We start from the raw sequence: 15943 nt of genomic DNA, 5'->3' as shown, positions 1-15943 counted from the left end.
TTTTTGGAAGCAAAAGATGGTTGAAGCCAAAAACAGACCGAGAGTTACAGAAAGGAATGGAAACAGGCACGTTTTATTTCCCAAACATCGTTTCCGGACTTACCTTTGTTACAGGTTTTAGTCCCTGTAACATAAAATTGATAGACCAAACAAATGCTCAGTTTATGTATCCCAGTATATCGCAGTATGCAGTAAGATAAATGAATTAGAATCTTACTTGAGCTGTCAGACTTCACATAAACCTCTGCAGCTTGTTTCAGGGCTGTGAAGATGATCTCATACTGGTCAAAAAACCTGTGGCCTTCAACAAAACTCTACAACAGAAACAGGAAAACGATTTGTCACACAAACTGATTCGCTCTAACAGAACACATCCGGTGTAAATAATTTCGACTCACAAGGTAGCTTTGCAGCAGGAGTTCGACTGACTCCCGTCGGCCATATTTTATAATCCAGGACTTGAGCTTAGCCTCCGCCAGCACCAGAAACGCCATCAGTCTGTACTTTATTTCCCAGAATTCCAGCTTTATCAAGTGAGAGTGTGATGAAGTTGACACAAAGTTGAACCTGAATATTAAAGAGACATCAAAGACCGTGTCGTTTGCTGCAACAGTTGAATGACTAGAGGGAAAAGGAAACAGCGCCACACCTTTCTGCCATGTCCTGGAGCTGCTCGGGCGGCACCGGCACCCCGTTCACTGATCTGTCCTTGTGGATCTGCGTGAAAGTCTGTCTGTGGGACTCCAGGCTTTTCAATACTTCCTGCAACACAAAGAGAATTATAGTTAGTGAGACAAATATAGTCTCACTAACGTTTAATCTAATTAAAAATGCCAACATCGATGGGTGCGCAGACACTTTACCTTGTGCTGCTCCAGTTTTCTGTGCAGAACGTTGGCGGTTTCTTCGTGAACATGTTGGAGGGGGATGTCCTCTCGCAGAGCCATCTCCGCTCTGTGAAGCCAGGCTCCAATCACGCCCAGCGGCCCGGGCAGAGACTTGTCCAGATGAATGTGCCAGTCCAACAGCTGCAATTGACACCCAGTGCAAAAAAAAAAAAAAAAAAGATCAGACAGTGGAAGAAGCTGTTCTAAACACAGAGCTCCTGTATGTTCACAAGCAACCGCGCAGCAACAGCAGATTATTCCACTCTAAACAAGCTGCTAATGCTCAAAGAAGTGGAGTATCTAGTGAACAAAACGCTCTCTGTTCCCACACTCCCACTCCACAATAAACACACTCATTCAGCCCCTCGGCACACCGAACTTCACTGGAAGTGAGGAAACAAAGAGATTTCTTTTAATTGAAGAAAATAATAAATAGCCTGCTTTAAAGGGGACATATCATGCAAAATGCACTTTTTAAACGTAAATGTTTTTTTCTCCTGGTGCTGGATAGTTTGTATTCTTTTTGTCAGTCTGTTCATGTTTTCTTTATTTTCTATAGTGTTTTTCTTGTCACTGCATTTGCTGTGGAACTGCTGAAAAAGTCATGACATTTTCAGATTCACAAAACAAAATCAGTTTTGTGAATCTCTCATGTTTGTTCCTCAGAGCAGTTTTGTAGTCCAGGTGTAGTTATGCCAAAGTTGCAAGTAAACAAGTCAAAATGTTCAATTCCAGCCTGTACTAACCCACAGGATTCCTTACATGTTTTTTATTAATAAAAAAAAATGTTGTAATGAATTAGCCATTGTATCACATTAATGGGAATTCACATGAATGAGCAGGAACAGGTGGGAATATATATGGATTCAAGCTAAACTATTGAAGTTTGGGCTTTAAAGGAAAATGTAAATTAAAAAAATCAGTAACAACAAAAAACATAATTAGTCAGCATAACTTTTCCGCTCTATGTCCTATAAATGATGAAGAATGCAGTGTAATTACCCGGGCAGACAGGCGGTCCCAGGCCTGCTTGACCAGAGCTTGGTCCACTGACAGTTTGCCTTCCTTGTGAACAGGTTGGAGCAGCTGATCCGTTTGCTTCTTCTTCATTTCATACTGAACATGAAAGTTTTTAAATGCCTGCAAAACACAGAGACACAATTATTGCAACAACTTTTCCTCGTTCAGAACAGGTGGCGTTTTTTTTCCCTTCCTAATCAAACTCACCTGGTATTTGTCAGTGAGGCTTCCTTCTGTAGCCTGGGCTCGCAGCAAGTCTCTCTCCAGCTGATCCAAAAACACCTTCAGCTCTCTGAGCATCTTCCTCTCTTCCCTCTGTCACAGTCAAATGATAAGCTGCTCAGTTTAAGCTCAAACTTAATCCAAAACCCGTTTTTTTCCCTTAATTAACATGCAACCAGGACACTTAAATGAGATTTTAAGACAGGAATGTAAAGATAAGGTTAAAAAGTCTGCATTAAAATTAACAAGCCCTGCACACAGAAGCAAGATCTGCATTAAGAGAAACAGTTAATTTTAGAAACAGAAGTAGAAAAAGCAGAGATTTAAACAAACGGTACAGTAGAAAACTCAAGCATTTATTTGAACATACCTCAAGCATTTGCTCTATATCTTGAGGAACAAACTTTCCAGGAAAGCATCAAGAGAAATGCAAACACATCAGAAAGGCATAAGAACAGCAAGGAAACAGAAGTGGAATGGATGGAAACATGAGATGAGGGAACGGACACTCCGAACAGAAAGCATGCAGTACTCTGACCTGAACCTCACCTGCAGTACTGACACTGACAATGCAAAAGTCGGAATAGAGCCGAGAAGCAGCTTGATGTACAAAAAAAAAAACAAAACAAAAACAAAAGTGGATGGGGAAAGAAAATCAAATAAGTCTGTGCTGATACAAAATAAAGCATAAAAACTCAGCTGGCATCGATTTCTATTAGAGATGCACAGAGAAATCAAATGGTGACCAGAACCGGACCGGGACGTCTAGACATGTTCCAGCAAGCTCACTTTAGGAAAGGTCAGAAGATGCTACATCTGCTACAGATTTCTGATCAGTGCATTTCTAATACTTGTAATAACAGATCAAAGCTTTATTCTATCAAATGACAATTTGAATGAATAAAGTGGATTTCAGTGCATAGCCTCTCTAGAGGGTGTTTTTCTTTATTCATATATATTCAAATAACACAGGAGTTTTAGGCTTATTGACAGGAGACATGGAGTAAATGTTACTTCATGTCCTGAAATAAAAAATGTGCTTTGTACTGCATGACCCGGACTGAGAAAATGATAAACTTGACCAAAGTACCTCGTCCTGCTGTCCGTCACCCTCGGAGTGTTGGGGGTTTGGGTAATGCTTGAGAAACTGAGCCACGTAAGTCATGATGGACTTTTCATCCGGCTTGTCGACATCCACATCTACAGAGCAACACAAACATGATCTTAATCGCTGCTTTAATAAACCTTGAACAGCAGAAGAAAATCCAAGCCTTCAATAAAATTGAAGCGCAGAAGCAGGGACAAAATGCAACAAAGCTCTTACATCTGGTACCAGCGGAACAAAAGACGTTCCCTCCAGAGATTAAATCTACTGAGGCTGTCAGCTAATTATACATGTCTACTTTTATCCACACTGCTGGCCTGACACTACAAATCAGAGCCAGGCTCCTGCAGCCACATATTCTTATGCAGCTCTGTGTGTTTTAAAGCATCTCCAGTAAGTGAAGCTAGGACTGCAGAGTCACTGCAGGCTGCTTTCCTTCCCTTCACTCACAGTCTGCACGCTGGTAAAACTGAGCTTTAATCCTCTGGAAGGTGACATTGGCCTTCTTAGTATGAGGAACATTAATGTAAATCTGTTTGACAGAATTTCATATTATTTGTACTTCTGTCATATCTAAAAAAAACAAACCAAAAAACAAACTGTTGACCAGTGTTACCTGTTTAGAATAGTTAGCAACACTAAAAACCTTTAAGGCAAAAGAAAAAACAGAGAACAGAAACTAGGAGACCTTCAGGATCCAGCAGGCGAGGAATGCCCAGCTCGTTTTCTGCGAGAGCAAAAGCTTCCTCCAGATTCTCCCTGTTGTTCCTCCGCCGCACCACTTCCATATCCACCAGATCGGGCCTGATGGCGTGCACTACCGCTTGAAAAGCGACGCCGCTACGCCAGCTGGACCCAAAGTCCTTCACCTCGATTCCAAAATCCCTGAAAAACAAAACAGTGAGCAGCTCCGGCTTGCAGGACTTTTAAAACGCGAGTAAGCACAGAGCTTTTTGATAAATCAACCGGATTAACGTTTCTACTTTAAATCGGAAACCTCAAAAGTGTGACGTACTTGGCGGCTGTGCACTGCACCCATCTGAGCAGAGCCTTCTTAGCATTGCCCTGAAATTTGTTGGTGACCTTCCTCTTCATGGGAGGACTTCCTGTTTCACAGCTGGCTGTGCTGTCCACGGACGAGTTGCTGTTGGATAACGCCTGTAGAGCTGGCAGGTTGCTGGTTAACTCCTCAATCTGGTTGAGAAACAAAAGAAGATAAGGGGGGACAAAATGTCAGTAATGAGTCTGCCTGACTGCTGATATCAGCTTCAGGTAAAGTTAGCTGCGTGCAAACGTCTTAGAGCCAATCAGTCTCAAGTTGTGGTACAAGTACAGTTGGTGGGATGCCTTTTGTATGCTGCCAAAGACGTTCAATGTTATTTAATTTAACTCATCAAATGGAGAGGCAGCTATTCGTTACTATTTTAACAGTTTGTTGGTGGGTTTTATGAATATATTCTGGCTCAACTGGCCCTTTGAGAAGATTTGTGATTTTAAAAATGAAAATGAGTTTGACAGCCTTGGTGTAGAGCCAATGAAAATATTTTTTTCTTAAAAGTTGGGTTGTTTTAAAATGCATGTCAGTATGTGGTGGTAGTTGGAAACATTCACTCCTTGGCGCAAAAGGTTTGAGGACTGCCACACATTGTGCAATTAATTGAAAAATTGAAAAGGACTTGAACATCTCATGCTGTGGACTCTCTATATTATAAGATCTTGACAGTAAATCCTGTCATACTTTAAGATTAAACAACCATTTGGACAAATTCTTTAGTCCTTTTTTGGGTCATCTTGATATAGAATTACCTGAAAGTAGAGGATGATGGTCCATATCAAACCGAGGACGATGGACGGCCTCCCATCGGCAATGTCAGTGGCATGGATGTTGACGAGTTTGATCTAAAACCAAAGCAAGAAAAAATATCAACACCCTAATTTATTTTTAGACCGTTAGGGAGAGAAACCCAAAGTGTCTCACACATAATTTTTTCCTTAGTTTTCATTCAGACCAAAAACAACAATGAAAGTCATCAAAGTCAAGCCTTTGATGCAGATAAATAGTGTCATTGTCAGAGGCAGAAGCATGAGTGAGAAGACAACCAGATAAAAAGTCGACAGAAAAGCAGATGCACTACTGTGATTGCAAACGCTGCTCTGCAGAGCTGCGGCAACTTGCTGGATTTAAGTTTCTACACTCGAGCAGCTAAACTGCAGCCCAGAGCACGCGTCGGTCGGGTTCCACTCAAAATGCATAAAAATGCAGGCTATCAGAAACACTTGCAGCTCTCTCCCAAGTCTGGCAAAATACACATCATGCACTTCATGAAAGCATTGCGTGTGACGGCACAAGGTGTTCAACAGCAACTGACCGGTGATCCTCGGTACAGAGACTGAAAGCAAACGTGACGGGAGAGAGATCACAACAATTTAAGTTTCAGTCCTCAGGGAATGCATCGGAAAGTAGGACAGGAGATTTAGCGACGGGTTATGCAATGAAGAAATCCTGTCATGCCTCCATGAACAAAGTTAATGTTTTGCAGAAAGAGACACTATATGCTCACTGACAAATACGGAACTAAACGTCATGCTTTCCAGTGAGCCTTTCAATCATTCATCTAAATGTGTGCATGTTTGTTTTTTGTAGTGAGACATACAGTTGTGTGTTATTTTAACACAACAGAACAGAAGGAACAGCTTTAATCAAGGCACCGACAGTGAAATTGCCAACTGCTGCTTTCATCATCCTCTGTATTTGTCCAACTTTCTGTAACTACTTTACACGTTTCTGGGGGAAATAGACTCAAAGAGCTACTTTCCATTTAAGTAAAATGTTAAAAGAATTGACTAAGAGGAAGAATAAAATATTTAACAGGCTGTTTAAAAGGAACCTTTATGTTCTGTTACATCTTGAGACTGCAATTTGTTAAACCTGCAAGACAGTGAGAGAGGGCAAGTCAACGGATAACAGGAAGGCTTAATGAAGTAAATCCTTTGGAGCTTTTAGCTTCTACCTGTTAGTAAACATGATGGATTTGGGAGCATTGCGAGCTTTTCTGAAATCTAAGTGTTAAGGGATCTATATTTTTAAGAAAATGCATCCAAAGACTGAAGTTTAAGTAATTTTAGCCACTAGTTGCTAAGAAATTGTGATTGATGCATCTTTAGTTAGTCAAGATATGGACATTAGTGTTTTGCTCTGGATATGAAGCATTCTACCTAAATGGTTGTGGGTTTTCTGCACTTAAAATGTTTTATTTCATATATTATTGTGACCAGAGTTGTTTTTTTTCACATTTTACTGTTGCCTTAGCTAAATCAATAAAAACCTGACAAAGAAAAATAGGCATTATACTACAAATTAATTTAAATACTAATCAACAATAAATGTGTTTCAACTTTCAGCTAATTCACTCGAATTATCCGAGTGTGAATTATCTAAAAGATAATTAACTTTATCTGGATCTTTAATTATCAACATAATTAATAAAGTTAATTAGGTTGGGGTCACAATATTTAACCCCAACATGTTGTGGGTCAAATGTGTTGAAGTCCTGAGTCAATACTGGTTTAAAAACTACACTGACTCTTAGACTGAATAGCTGTTGGATAAACCTCAAACACACGTGAATAAAAATGATGATGTGAATTTATTAGATGTGTGAAGAATTACTCGAATTCAGTTAAAAAGATAAGTAATTGCAAAGACGGTAAGATTTAGTTATATAAAAATGAATACAATCAAAATAAATAACCACACTTTCAATTTGTTAGTTAAAAAATGAAAAAAAAAATATTCAAAGTGCTGAATGAGGCTCTTTTTATTTTACATTCACAGTTCAGTTTCCTTCTTGCATCTTTAAGAGCTTTTATTGTCTTCCAGAAATACGGATAAAACATTAAACGCCATAATTTCATGCTAACCTTTCTGCCTTCGAGGAACTTGAGTGCAGTGCCGATGTTGGAAACCCAGTGAATCCTTTTCAGCTGGCGGCCTTGCTCACAGGGCTGAAGACAAAGAGGACAGAAATGTGAAATTAATACGCAAACCAAGGAAGCGTTGTTGTTCAGTTCAGTGTATTTTGATCATAAGATTCAAATACACATTGCATAGAGACAGTTTAATTTAGCTTTTTTCACATAATGTCTGCGATAGTAACTTAAGTGGAGCTAGTCAATTTGGGATTTTATTTAAAGGCATAAAATGCTTATGGGATATGTCTGGGGATTTTAGCACATTTTTTTAACTTGTGAGAATGAATCATTGTGAGGAAAGAATAGTTAGGAATCATAGTTAATTTTTTTCTGAAATTAGATTTACTTTTGCAAAAAGCAAGTTAGTTCCAGGTGACCTTCCTGCTAAAATACCTAAATATAACACATCCAAGGTTTGGTAGAACCTAAGCCAGGTGTGAGAAGGGAAGATTTTTTATTGTGGGTCGGTATGTCAAGGCAGAAATGAGCTGTTTTCCAAATAAAAATAAGGCGTAGTGTTTCTAACTTCTGTTTACAGAAACCCAGTGTTGGAGAATCAAACAACAATGCAAAAAAAATAAATAAATAAAAATAAAATAGAAGTATGAAAAACCCCAAAGATGTCTTATCATTTTACAGATACAAGGAGGTTTGGATATATGAAAACAAATTGGGTCAAACTGTTAGCGTGCCCTTGAGAGTGTAAGGATGTGTGTTTCTCCAGTCAGACAGATGAACAGTAAGATCAAAAAACATGTGGTAAGTGCTTCTCACAGCAGAGAAGATCAGAAAAAATTCTTGAAAGTGATTCCAAAATAGATAACTTTGTTCTTCAAGACAAACCACAAACTGAATTGTTGCAGCCTAGTAAGAGTCATCATAATTAAATGTTTCAGATGCTTAGAAAAATCTGACCAGAAATGCCATGCAATAACCTTGATTTGCACACATAACTTTCACTATAACTAGGAGTCGATCCCGATAAAAAAGTAAATATTTTCAAGAAATAGTTAAGTTCTGATTAAATTCCAGACAAGACAAATAAACTCTTGTTTACCAGTCGTTGGCCAGACAGGACCTCCAGCAGCGCCAAGAGCTTCACCCCATCCTTAATGTCCTCAAAAAGATCGTTCACCTCTAGTGGCGGTTTATGCTGGTAGAGGAAAAAAGAAAGCAAAACATAACAGTTTATAAAAGAGCTGAAAAGAAATGCTTGTATGCTGTAGAGTCCACACTGTGATAAAAAAAAAACATTAGTATTCTAGCCCATTACCAGGGATGAGGAAGAACCGAATGCTGTTGGTGAGAAACAGACTTGTTAGCAGCAACCACTGAGCCTCCCTGCAGCTGAAAAGATGGTGCTTTTTCCACAGCAGTGGCGCGATGCCCAGTCCTCAGGCTACGGCGCTCATTTAACCCCAACAGGACACAGTCTCCTGATATCATCTTATTTACACATTCAAAGCCTCAAAGAGATTAAATGACACTATAATCTATTGTCTCAGACAAAATAAACGTTTAATCTGCAAAGCCAAAGTTTAATTAAGAAGCAAAAGTGCTCGTGGGAATACTTTTTTTGGCACATTATCCAGGTCATTTCCCAACTCCGCATACTGCATGGTGGAATTGCAATGGCTGCCTATTTGGGGCAAAGCGGTCTGAAGTCCTTTACAACAAACTGTCTTTTTCTCGAGACAATCACATTTTTGAAGTAATATCTGCACCCACAGCGCCCTGCTAAATTATTACGGAAACAGCGCTGCAGAGGTCAAACCATGTAGCTGATTGTTATGTGTTCCCACTAAATACGGTCACTTTGCAAAACTATTCATTTCCTTTAGGGTTTAAAAAAGAACAAAATATGGAAAAAGGCAACAATTTATATTTACTGGAATACCACTTTAAATGATAATCAGCCAAAAATAACTCAAGAATAAAAAAGTATTTGGTAGAAAGGCTGCTACCGTACTGAGAAATTGATCATAACACCTGATTTTATATTTTAAAATGTCGTCAGTTAAAAAGGTTGTGAGCAAATTCTGGTGTTTTAATTTCTAAAATAGAAATATTTGTTACATATAAATACAGAACAACACATTTAGGCAGAAGAAACACCTTTTCAAATCTTTTTTTTCAATATTAAACTTAATGTAAAACCAACTAATTATAAGCATCATGCTGCCACTACCATGTTTCACCATGTGTTTTCTGCTATGAGGACTAAATACAACTGTCCATCACAATTTCAGAACCATGTGGTTTCCTTCGATTTCAAATTATTTTGTATTGGTTCATCACAAGAAAAAAAAAAGTTTGGAGTTGTAATGTGGGAAAGAATGAACAAGTTCAGAACCTATGAATACTTCAGCGATGCACCGTATCTGCACAAAAAACAGTCAGCTGAAAATAATCCCCACCCTGGAAACTTAATTTTCTCAGTCACATGAAACTCCCAACTTTGGAAAAACTCTCCTGGAAAGATGCTTGGTTGTAGAAAATCAGAGGAAGTGGACACAAAGGCTGAAAGGAAAATGTGACAGCCGTAGGAAGTGACAAATCAGATAATTTACGCTTTGCTGCAAAAAAAAAAAGCATTTAACACCTATACAGAGAAACTTCAGTTTTATCTGAAACTATTAACAGGAATTCATTATTAACTCTACAACTGCTCATCAATAGGCTTTTATTACATTATCCTTATTAGTATGCGCGGTTGGTGAGCTGGGCATGAATGAATAATGAATAATGGACTAGCAGAGTGTCCCAGTGCTGGCCCACCACATAACTCAGATTCTTCTAAAGTTGTGAAACCAAGCTTAAACTATTGTGGGCTGATCAGGCCCAACAAACAGCCTAAGTAAACCAAATCTCTCTGCCAGATCTCCAACCTACCAGAAAATGATTTCAAACGACTAAATTCACCAGGAGATTTAATGCTTCTGTAGCACAAAGCTGCACCTAATCAAATTCAGATTTTATTGCTTTCGAGACAAAATGTGTTATAACACAACATGTGAGCATGTGTTATTGCTGTGAACTGAGTGCCTGTTAATTTAGAAGCATGAAACTCAGAAGCAGACGACTGCCTACAGGGAACTGTCCTCACCCTCTTGTTCTCCATCTGCACACCACGTTATTGTCCCTGCCAACACTCGCCACACACACACACATGCAGGCACACACAATAAGCATGAATACCAAAACAGTACAGCAAATACCTACCCACACACACACAGCAGGAGAACTCCAATGCAGATACATACACCACACACCAATCTGAGTTATTCCACTAAATACCCCACATGTCCACACAAACACACTCCACTAAATCTATCCAGGCTCTTGTCACTTTAAGTCCCCCTTGTGAGAATCTTGAAAACTGAACAAATGGTCTTTGTGTTGTCATGCCAAAAATCCTTTAGTAGTTCTTGTCACAGAAAAGGAATATTGTCTTGGGTAAATGTTCCCGCTTCACCAAACTTTGATTGCCAAGACATTGGCTTCCATTAACCTGATTTGATTTAAAGTGTTAAGGAATTAGGGGCAAACGATGCTGCTGTTTGCACTTCAATGAATAATCAAAGGGATTGTACTTAGTGTTAAAGTCATTTCTGCATCAGACAAATCTATTGTCTCCAATTATTTTAACAAGTGTTAAAAAACAAAAATACCACTTATGAAAGAGGATGTTTATAAGAATGACAATACGTCACATTTCTAATCAGGATGGGGTGAAGGAGAACAGGTTTCAGGTAATATTAGTGCAAGTTGACTTTTGTTGAGTTCCTGAAATGTACACCGTTTTCAACTTCAGATAAGTAACAGCTGCAACAGTGTGTGCAATGGGAAGCAGTTGACACTTACCTTTGCTAAATGAGAATTGATCCATTTTGTGAAGGTTCTCTTCTGCACGGCTTCTTGCTCATCTGGAAAGTAACAAACATAAAGTTCAAATACTTATTCCAACACGACTGACTACAGATGACTTTTGGATGAGTCAATGAAGCAAAAAAGTTCAATTAAAGAGACTAATAAATCAAACTATACTGTCAGTTTTTTNCAAAAAAGTTCAATTAAAGAGACTAATAAATCAAACTATACTGTCAGGTTTAAAAAAAAAAAAAAAAAAAAGTAAACAATTTACTATCCAGATAAATCACAGTCCTTATCTTGGTCAACATTTTCCATAATGACAAATAAGATATTATATAATATTAATCTTATATTTTTCACTATGCCATCAAGATGTCCTGATAACAGGTTGATCATTACATTTCCGTGTTTTGAAGCAGAGACTCATTTTAAAGACACAGGCCAGTGGAGACAGGAGTTACTGATCTTTACTATATTGCAGTTCTGGTTGTATTGTCAAGATGATAAATCACAACTCCAGTCTCAGGTTTTCTGCAGCCTTTAACAGGGTTTCTTTCAGGACTACCTGTTATCTAGTTCAATACATTTTTCTACTGACTTTGTCTAACTTGTCCATGCTGGGGAAATGAAGCATGATTCTGCGTCCACCATGTTTCAACATGATGTGTTCAGAGGGATACAGAGTCTCTGCTCTCCGCTACGAGGGCTGAATAAATTTAAGGCACACTTGAAAGATTTTAGTTGATTCGATAACGTTGAAACCATGTTCCATTTTATTTTCATTTCACAGTTATGCACCACTTCTGTTGGCTTATCACAAACTCCTAATGAAATATAGTGATGTTTGTGTTTTAGGTTAAAAAAGAAACTTTTGAGGAGTGTGAATACTTCTTTCAGCCACTGTATGGATACCCAAAACATGTGATACAAAAGGTAAATGCAACACCTGTACAACAGTTGTTGTCATGTGTAATCTTTTAAAGATAGTTAATATTATTTTATTTAAATTCCCCTGTTCAAGTATAACTTCTCTCAGGTCTCCAGCTGCATTAGAGTAATACTCCACCATACATGGTACAAGCATAACTAGCAATGTTTAAAATTATGATTTACAAAAGCGGTACAACAAATGCTGCAGACAAGTGCTCTAAAAAGGAGCCGAGAGAAAATTTCTCTCAAACCCTCCACCCACTGTGCTCAGAGCCAACATGTGATTGTTCAGGTCACCTCCAGCCTGTCTCTGGTCTCTTAACACATTCAATCACAACACCTCATGCATTATGCATCATTTATAACAAAGAAGCACATTTCTGTGCTTTTGTGGCGCCGTTGTCGCGTTGAGGACTGTGTCGTGCATGCCGGTTGGCTAGTGCTGCACTGCTTGGAGTGGCCATTTTTAAACATCCACTCCAGAAATATATAGACAGCGATCACGTGTTTAAGGAAGCGATGCGAACACTGTACAGGGAGCAAAGACATCATTGACCTACAGGCTAAAGCTTCATCACTGATGCACTGGGGATGCCCAGTGAAGCATATCACACACATACTGACACGCACACACTTACACACACACACACACACACACACACACACGCAAATAAAAAATAAATAGATAAATAAGGCAGCACACACATAATATTGTGTTTGAGCATAAAGTTCATACACCTACAAACCATTAGCATATTTTTATTAGCTTAAAAGATCCAACGTCCAGCTTGTTGCCGCACTACTTACCACGCAGATACTGAAAAAATCCTGTCACCAGATTTAAAGAAGTCTTTCTGACAGAAACATCCTTACAGTGAGCCATCCTACACCCCACTCTCCGGCTCTCGTCCTTTGCGTCTCATGAGTTCCACGGTGCGTGTACGTGTGTCGACGGCGGGAATCATAAGGTCCACAGTGGACAAAACGTGACAGAAAAAAGAAAAACACAGCTGTCCTTTCACCCCCTCCTTTTTATCCAGCAGGAAGCAAAACAGATCTGGCTGCCTGGTTTCCCCGGTGAAAGCGAGAGAGCTGCTGGAGGCTGTGATGAAAATGTCCCCTCCTCTCTGACCCTCTCACACACTGTCAGACATGCACACACACACACACACACACACGCACGCACACACACACACACACAGATGGCAAAGCAGAAACTCTAATAGGTTGGGTGATCTACAGTCCCATCCTTCCTTCTTCCTGTGTTGTTCCCATCCAGAGGAGCCATGGCTGTGTGGATGTGGACAGCCCTAGCTGCACTGCCTCGCTGTATCATCATACCATCTGAGGCTGGAGAGGGCTCAGCTAGGAGGTTGGCTCAACCAATCGGTGCGTGAGGAGGGTGTGACGTCACAGCCATGGCTGCATTATCCCGATTTAAGCTTAGTTTGTGTGTGTGTGTTAGCCATATTTGCCTATAAGACATGTCTAATCCTCTATGACTGAAACATTTCCTGACGTAGCAGTATCGTTTTAAAATCAACACTGACCCGACTTGCTCTTGATTCATTCAAGCTAAACGAAGTCTCGAGACTTAAACCTATAGATTTGGGAGACGGAACAAAGGCTGCTGCATGAGGCAGGTCCTGGTACAAGTCATTTTAATAATTAATTCTGGGGCTGCTGAATGACATGTACCACCTGCTCTCCCCCGCGCCGAGCCCACGCCATTGTGACGAGAAAACAGGACACACCCACACAGGGATTCCCTTTGCAAAGCGTCATGTGAAAGCTCTAAAGCACATCCATTGTTTCTGCAAACAGCAAGCAGAGAACAGAACCACTCTACTGCTCTGAATGTAACACATGGACAGCAATGAATGAAGTAAATAGCTTATCGTTTTATGCAGAAAATGCCTTTATTATTTCAGGTCCCACAGCACGCTAAAAGGCTTTTCTTGCATGTTAAAAATAATCCTGAGGTTCTATTAATACTGGTTTATACAAGTCCTTTGACAGGACTTGTATAAAAAATATATTTTTAACATATTTTTAAAAGCTACTTCCTCTTTCATATGCAGGAAGCTGTTTGTAGCTATGAGAAAATCTTACTGGACCGTTTTTTATTTGTGCGCCACAAATCTGGAACAAACTTCAAAACAGCCGAAACACTGAGTTCCTCTAAATCTAGACTGAAAACGCAGCAGTTTAGAGTTGCTTTTGAAATACAAACATAAAACATTAGTCAATAATCTGATGTGTAATCACGGTCTATGACTTTGCATTTTTGTGTTTTTATGATGTAAAGCACTTTGAAATGCCTTGTTACTTTAAGGTGCTATAAAAATGCATTTTGATTGATTTGAATGATTCGCAGAGTTCAAATGCTCAAAATAACTAATTATTAAATCATTTACAAAAGTTTACCTTTGCGCCACTTAATGTTAAGATTTTTTTATTGTGTTTCTTCTCTATTAAAACATAAGTATCCAAAAAAAAAAGACCAACTATTACAACATAACTCATGGGTAAGTGAGACATGTTGGATCCTGTTATTTGACGAGTCTAAGGGGAGCACATATATGTTATTTTTTTATTTTACAAGCAAACAGACCCTGCAGGACTATAATAGTTGTCATCAATAGGGGGAGCAGGAAAAACCTAAATATTCCCTACACCTTGTTTCACCTGCCACACTGCAGTTCTTTGCTGTAACTTCATGTGAGATTTTCCTGTCAGAGCAAACACAAGTCGCGCACTCCATTTTGGAAGAAAGTCGAGAATAAAGCCATTGTTGAAATAATCCATACAAAAAATGCAGTTTGTCACTTAGGGGACAACAAACATGCAGAAGAAGGTGTTCTGGCCAGAGCAAGTACCACAACTTGTGTTTCATCCACAGTCACACCACCAGGATTTTGTCTAAATTAGATAAACTTCAAATTAGCAGTAATATTTCCAAATGTAAACATGTAAGAAAGATAAGAAAGATCGCAAATGTGACAGAGCGATTAATCTCAAATCTTGCTAAAGTGTTACCCAAGAAAACACAAAAGAGAGGAAATGTAGCTGAATAATTTGAAAGCAATAACAGAAAAACATTTATTTAGATTTCAGCTGCAAAATGAGCCCAGATTGATCCAAAGTCCTGGACTTTAGTTTAGTTAAATAATTCATTCTGAGGGAAAACGAAGAACGCGTTGAGGTTGAAATTTTCTGATACCTTTATGTGGAGCATCTCCTAAGTAATTATATTTTTGGCAACTAATTTGAGTTTGACTTTATTGAATGCAGTGTAATAAAAGAATAAACAAATAAATATACAAAGAAAATAAATTTATATCCAAAGCAAGCAAAAGAAGAACAGTAATGAATATTTACACGTTTTAAAATCAAAGGTAGAAGTTTAAACTTATTTTAACACTCAATCCTCTTACATTAGTGGCATCATCTAATAAGTAACTTCATGACATTCTTCCTTAGTTAGTATTTTCTATTTCTATGACTGGTAAAATGCATACCATAATGAGCATCAATAATTTATGCAATCATAATTTAATGAATAAATAGATCATAAGGATCAATTTGAAGTGAACAAACATCACATCCAACCATTGGACCATCAGGAAGGTAATCAAGTGCTTAAGGTGATCTTAGGAAGATGATACCTTTAGCAATACTGTGCAGTAGGTGCATGGTTTCATTGACCTGAGATGGTCACCTGGGAGTCTTATAAAAGCCCACTCATTATGTTGTTCCACTTAGTGAAGAACAGCTTCAGGTCAGCTCTGACAGGCCATGAGCAACCGAGCAGGATAAGAAATGATCCAACAGCTGAACGCCCGGTCCTCTCTGTCTCATCTGAACAGAACACCTTATGGCCTGTAGGGTCACTCTACGTCTGTAGATGATTTATTGAACAGGATTCAGATGG

At 38.9% G+C, this 15943-nt stretch overlaps 1 protein-coding gene across 1 annotated transcript in view; it reads right to left on the bottom strand.

Moving 5' to 3' along the window:
- Positions 1-15943, bottom strand: part of syne1b (spectrin repeat containing, nuclear envelope 1b) — a 99369-nt gene that overhangs the window by 81376 nt on the left and 2050 nt on the right. Inside the window, exons 2-18 of the mRNA XM_016679141.1 lie at positions 11071-11132; positions 8264-8359; positions 7156-7239; positions 5604-5624; positions 5041-5133; positions 4250-4428; positions 3923-4119; positions 3220-3329; positions 2679-2729; positions 2500-2532; positions 2115-2222; positions 1890-2027; positions 864-1028; positions 650-762; positions 399-567; positions 218-314; positions 104-124 (exon numbers count right to left, since the gene is read on the bottom strand). Of these exons, the coding sequence (XP_016534627.1) occupies positions 104-124; positions 218-314; positions 399-567; positions 650-762; positions 864-1028; positions 1890-2027; positions 2115-2222; positions 2500-2532; positions 2679-2729; positions 3220-3329; positions 3923-4119; positions 4250-4428; positions 5041-5133; positions 5604-5624; positions 7156-7239; positions 8264-8359; positions 11071-11132 (1737 nt within the window). The remainder of the gene's footprint in view (positions 1-103; positions 125-217; positions 315-398; positions 568-649; positions 763-863; positions 1029-1889; positions 2028-2114; positions 2223-2499; positions 2533-2678; positions 2730-3219; positions 3330-3922; positions 4120-4249; positions 4429-5040; positions 5134-5603; positions 5625-7155; positions 7240-8263; positions 8360-11070; positions 11133-15943) is intronic.

The sequence above is a fragment of the Poecilia formosa genome, unplaced genomic scaffold (assembly GCF_000485575.1).
Source record: "Poecilia formosa unplaced genomic scaffold, Poecilia_formosa-5.1.2 Scaffold203, whole genome shotgun sequence".
NCBI classification, from domain to species: domain Eukaryota; kingdom Metazoa; phylum Chordata; class Actinopteri; order Cyprinodontiformes; family Poeciliidae; genus Poecilia; species Poecilia formosa.
Note: the sequence above shows the minus strand (reverse complement) of the source record. Positions and strands in the feature narration are given on the sequence as shown.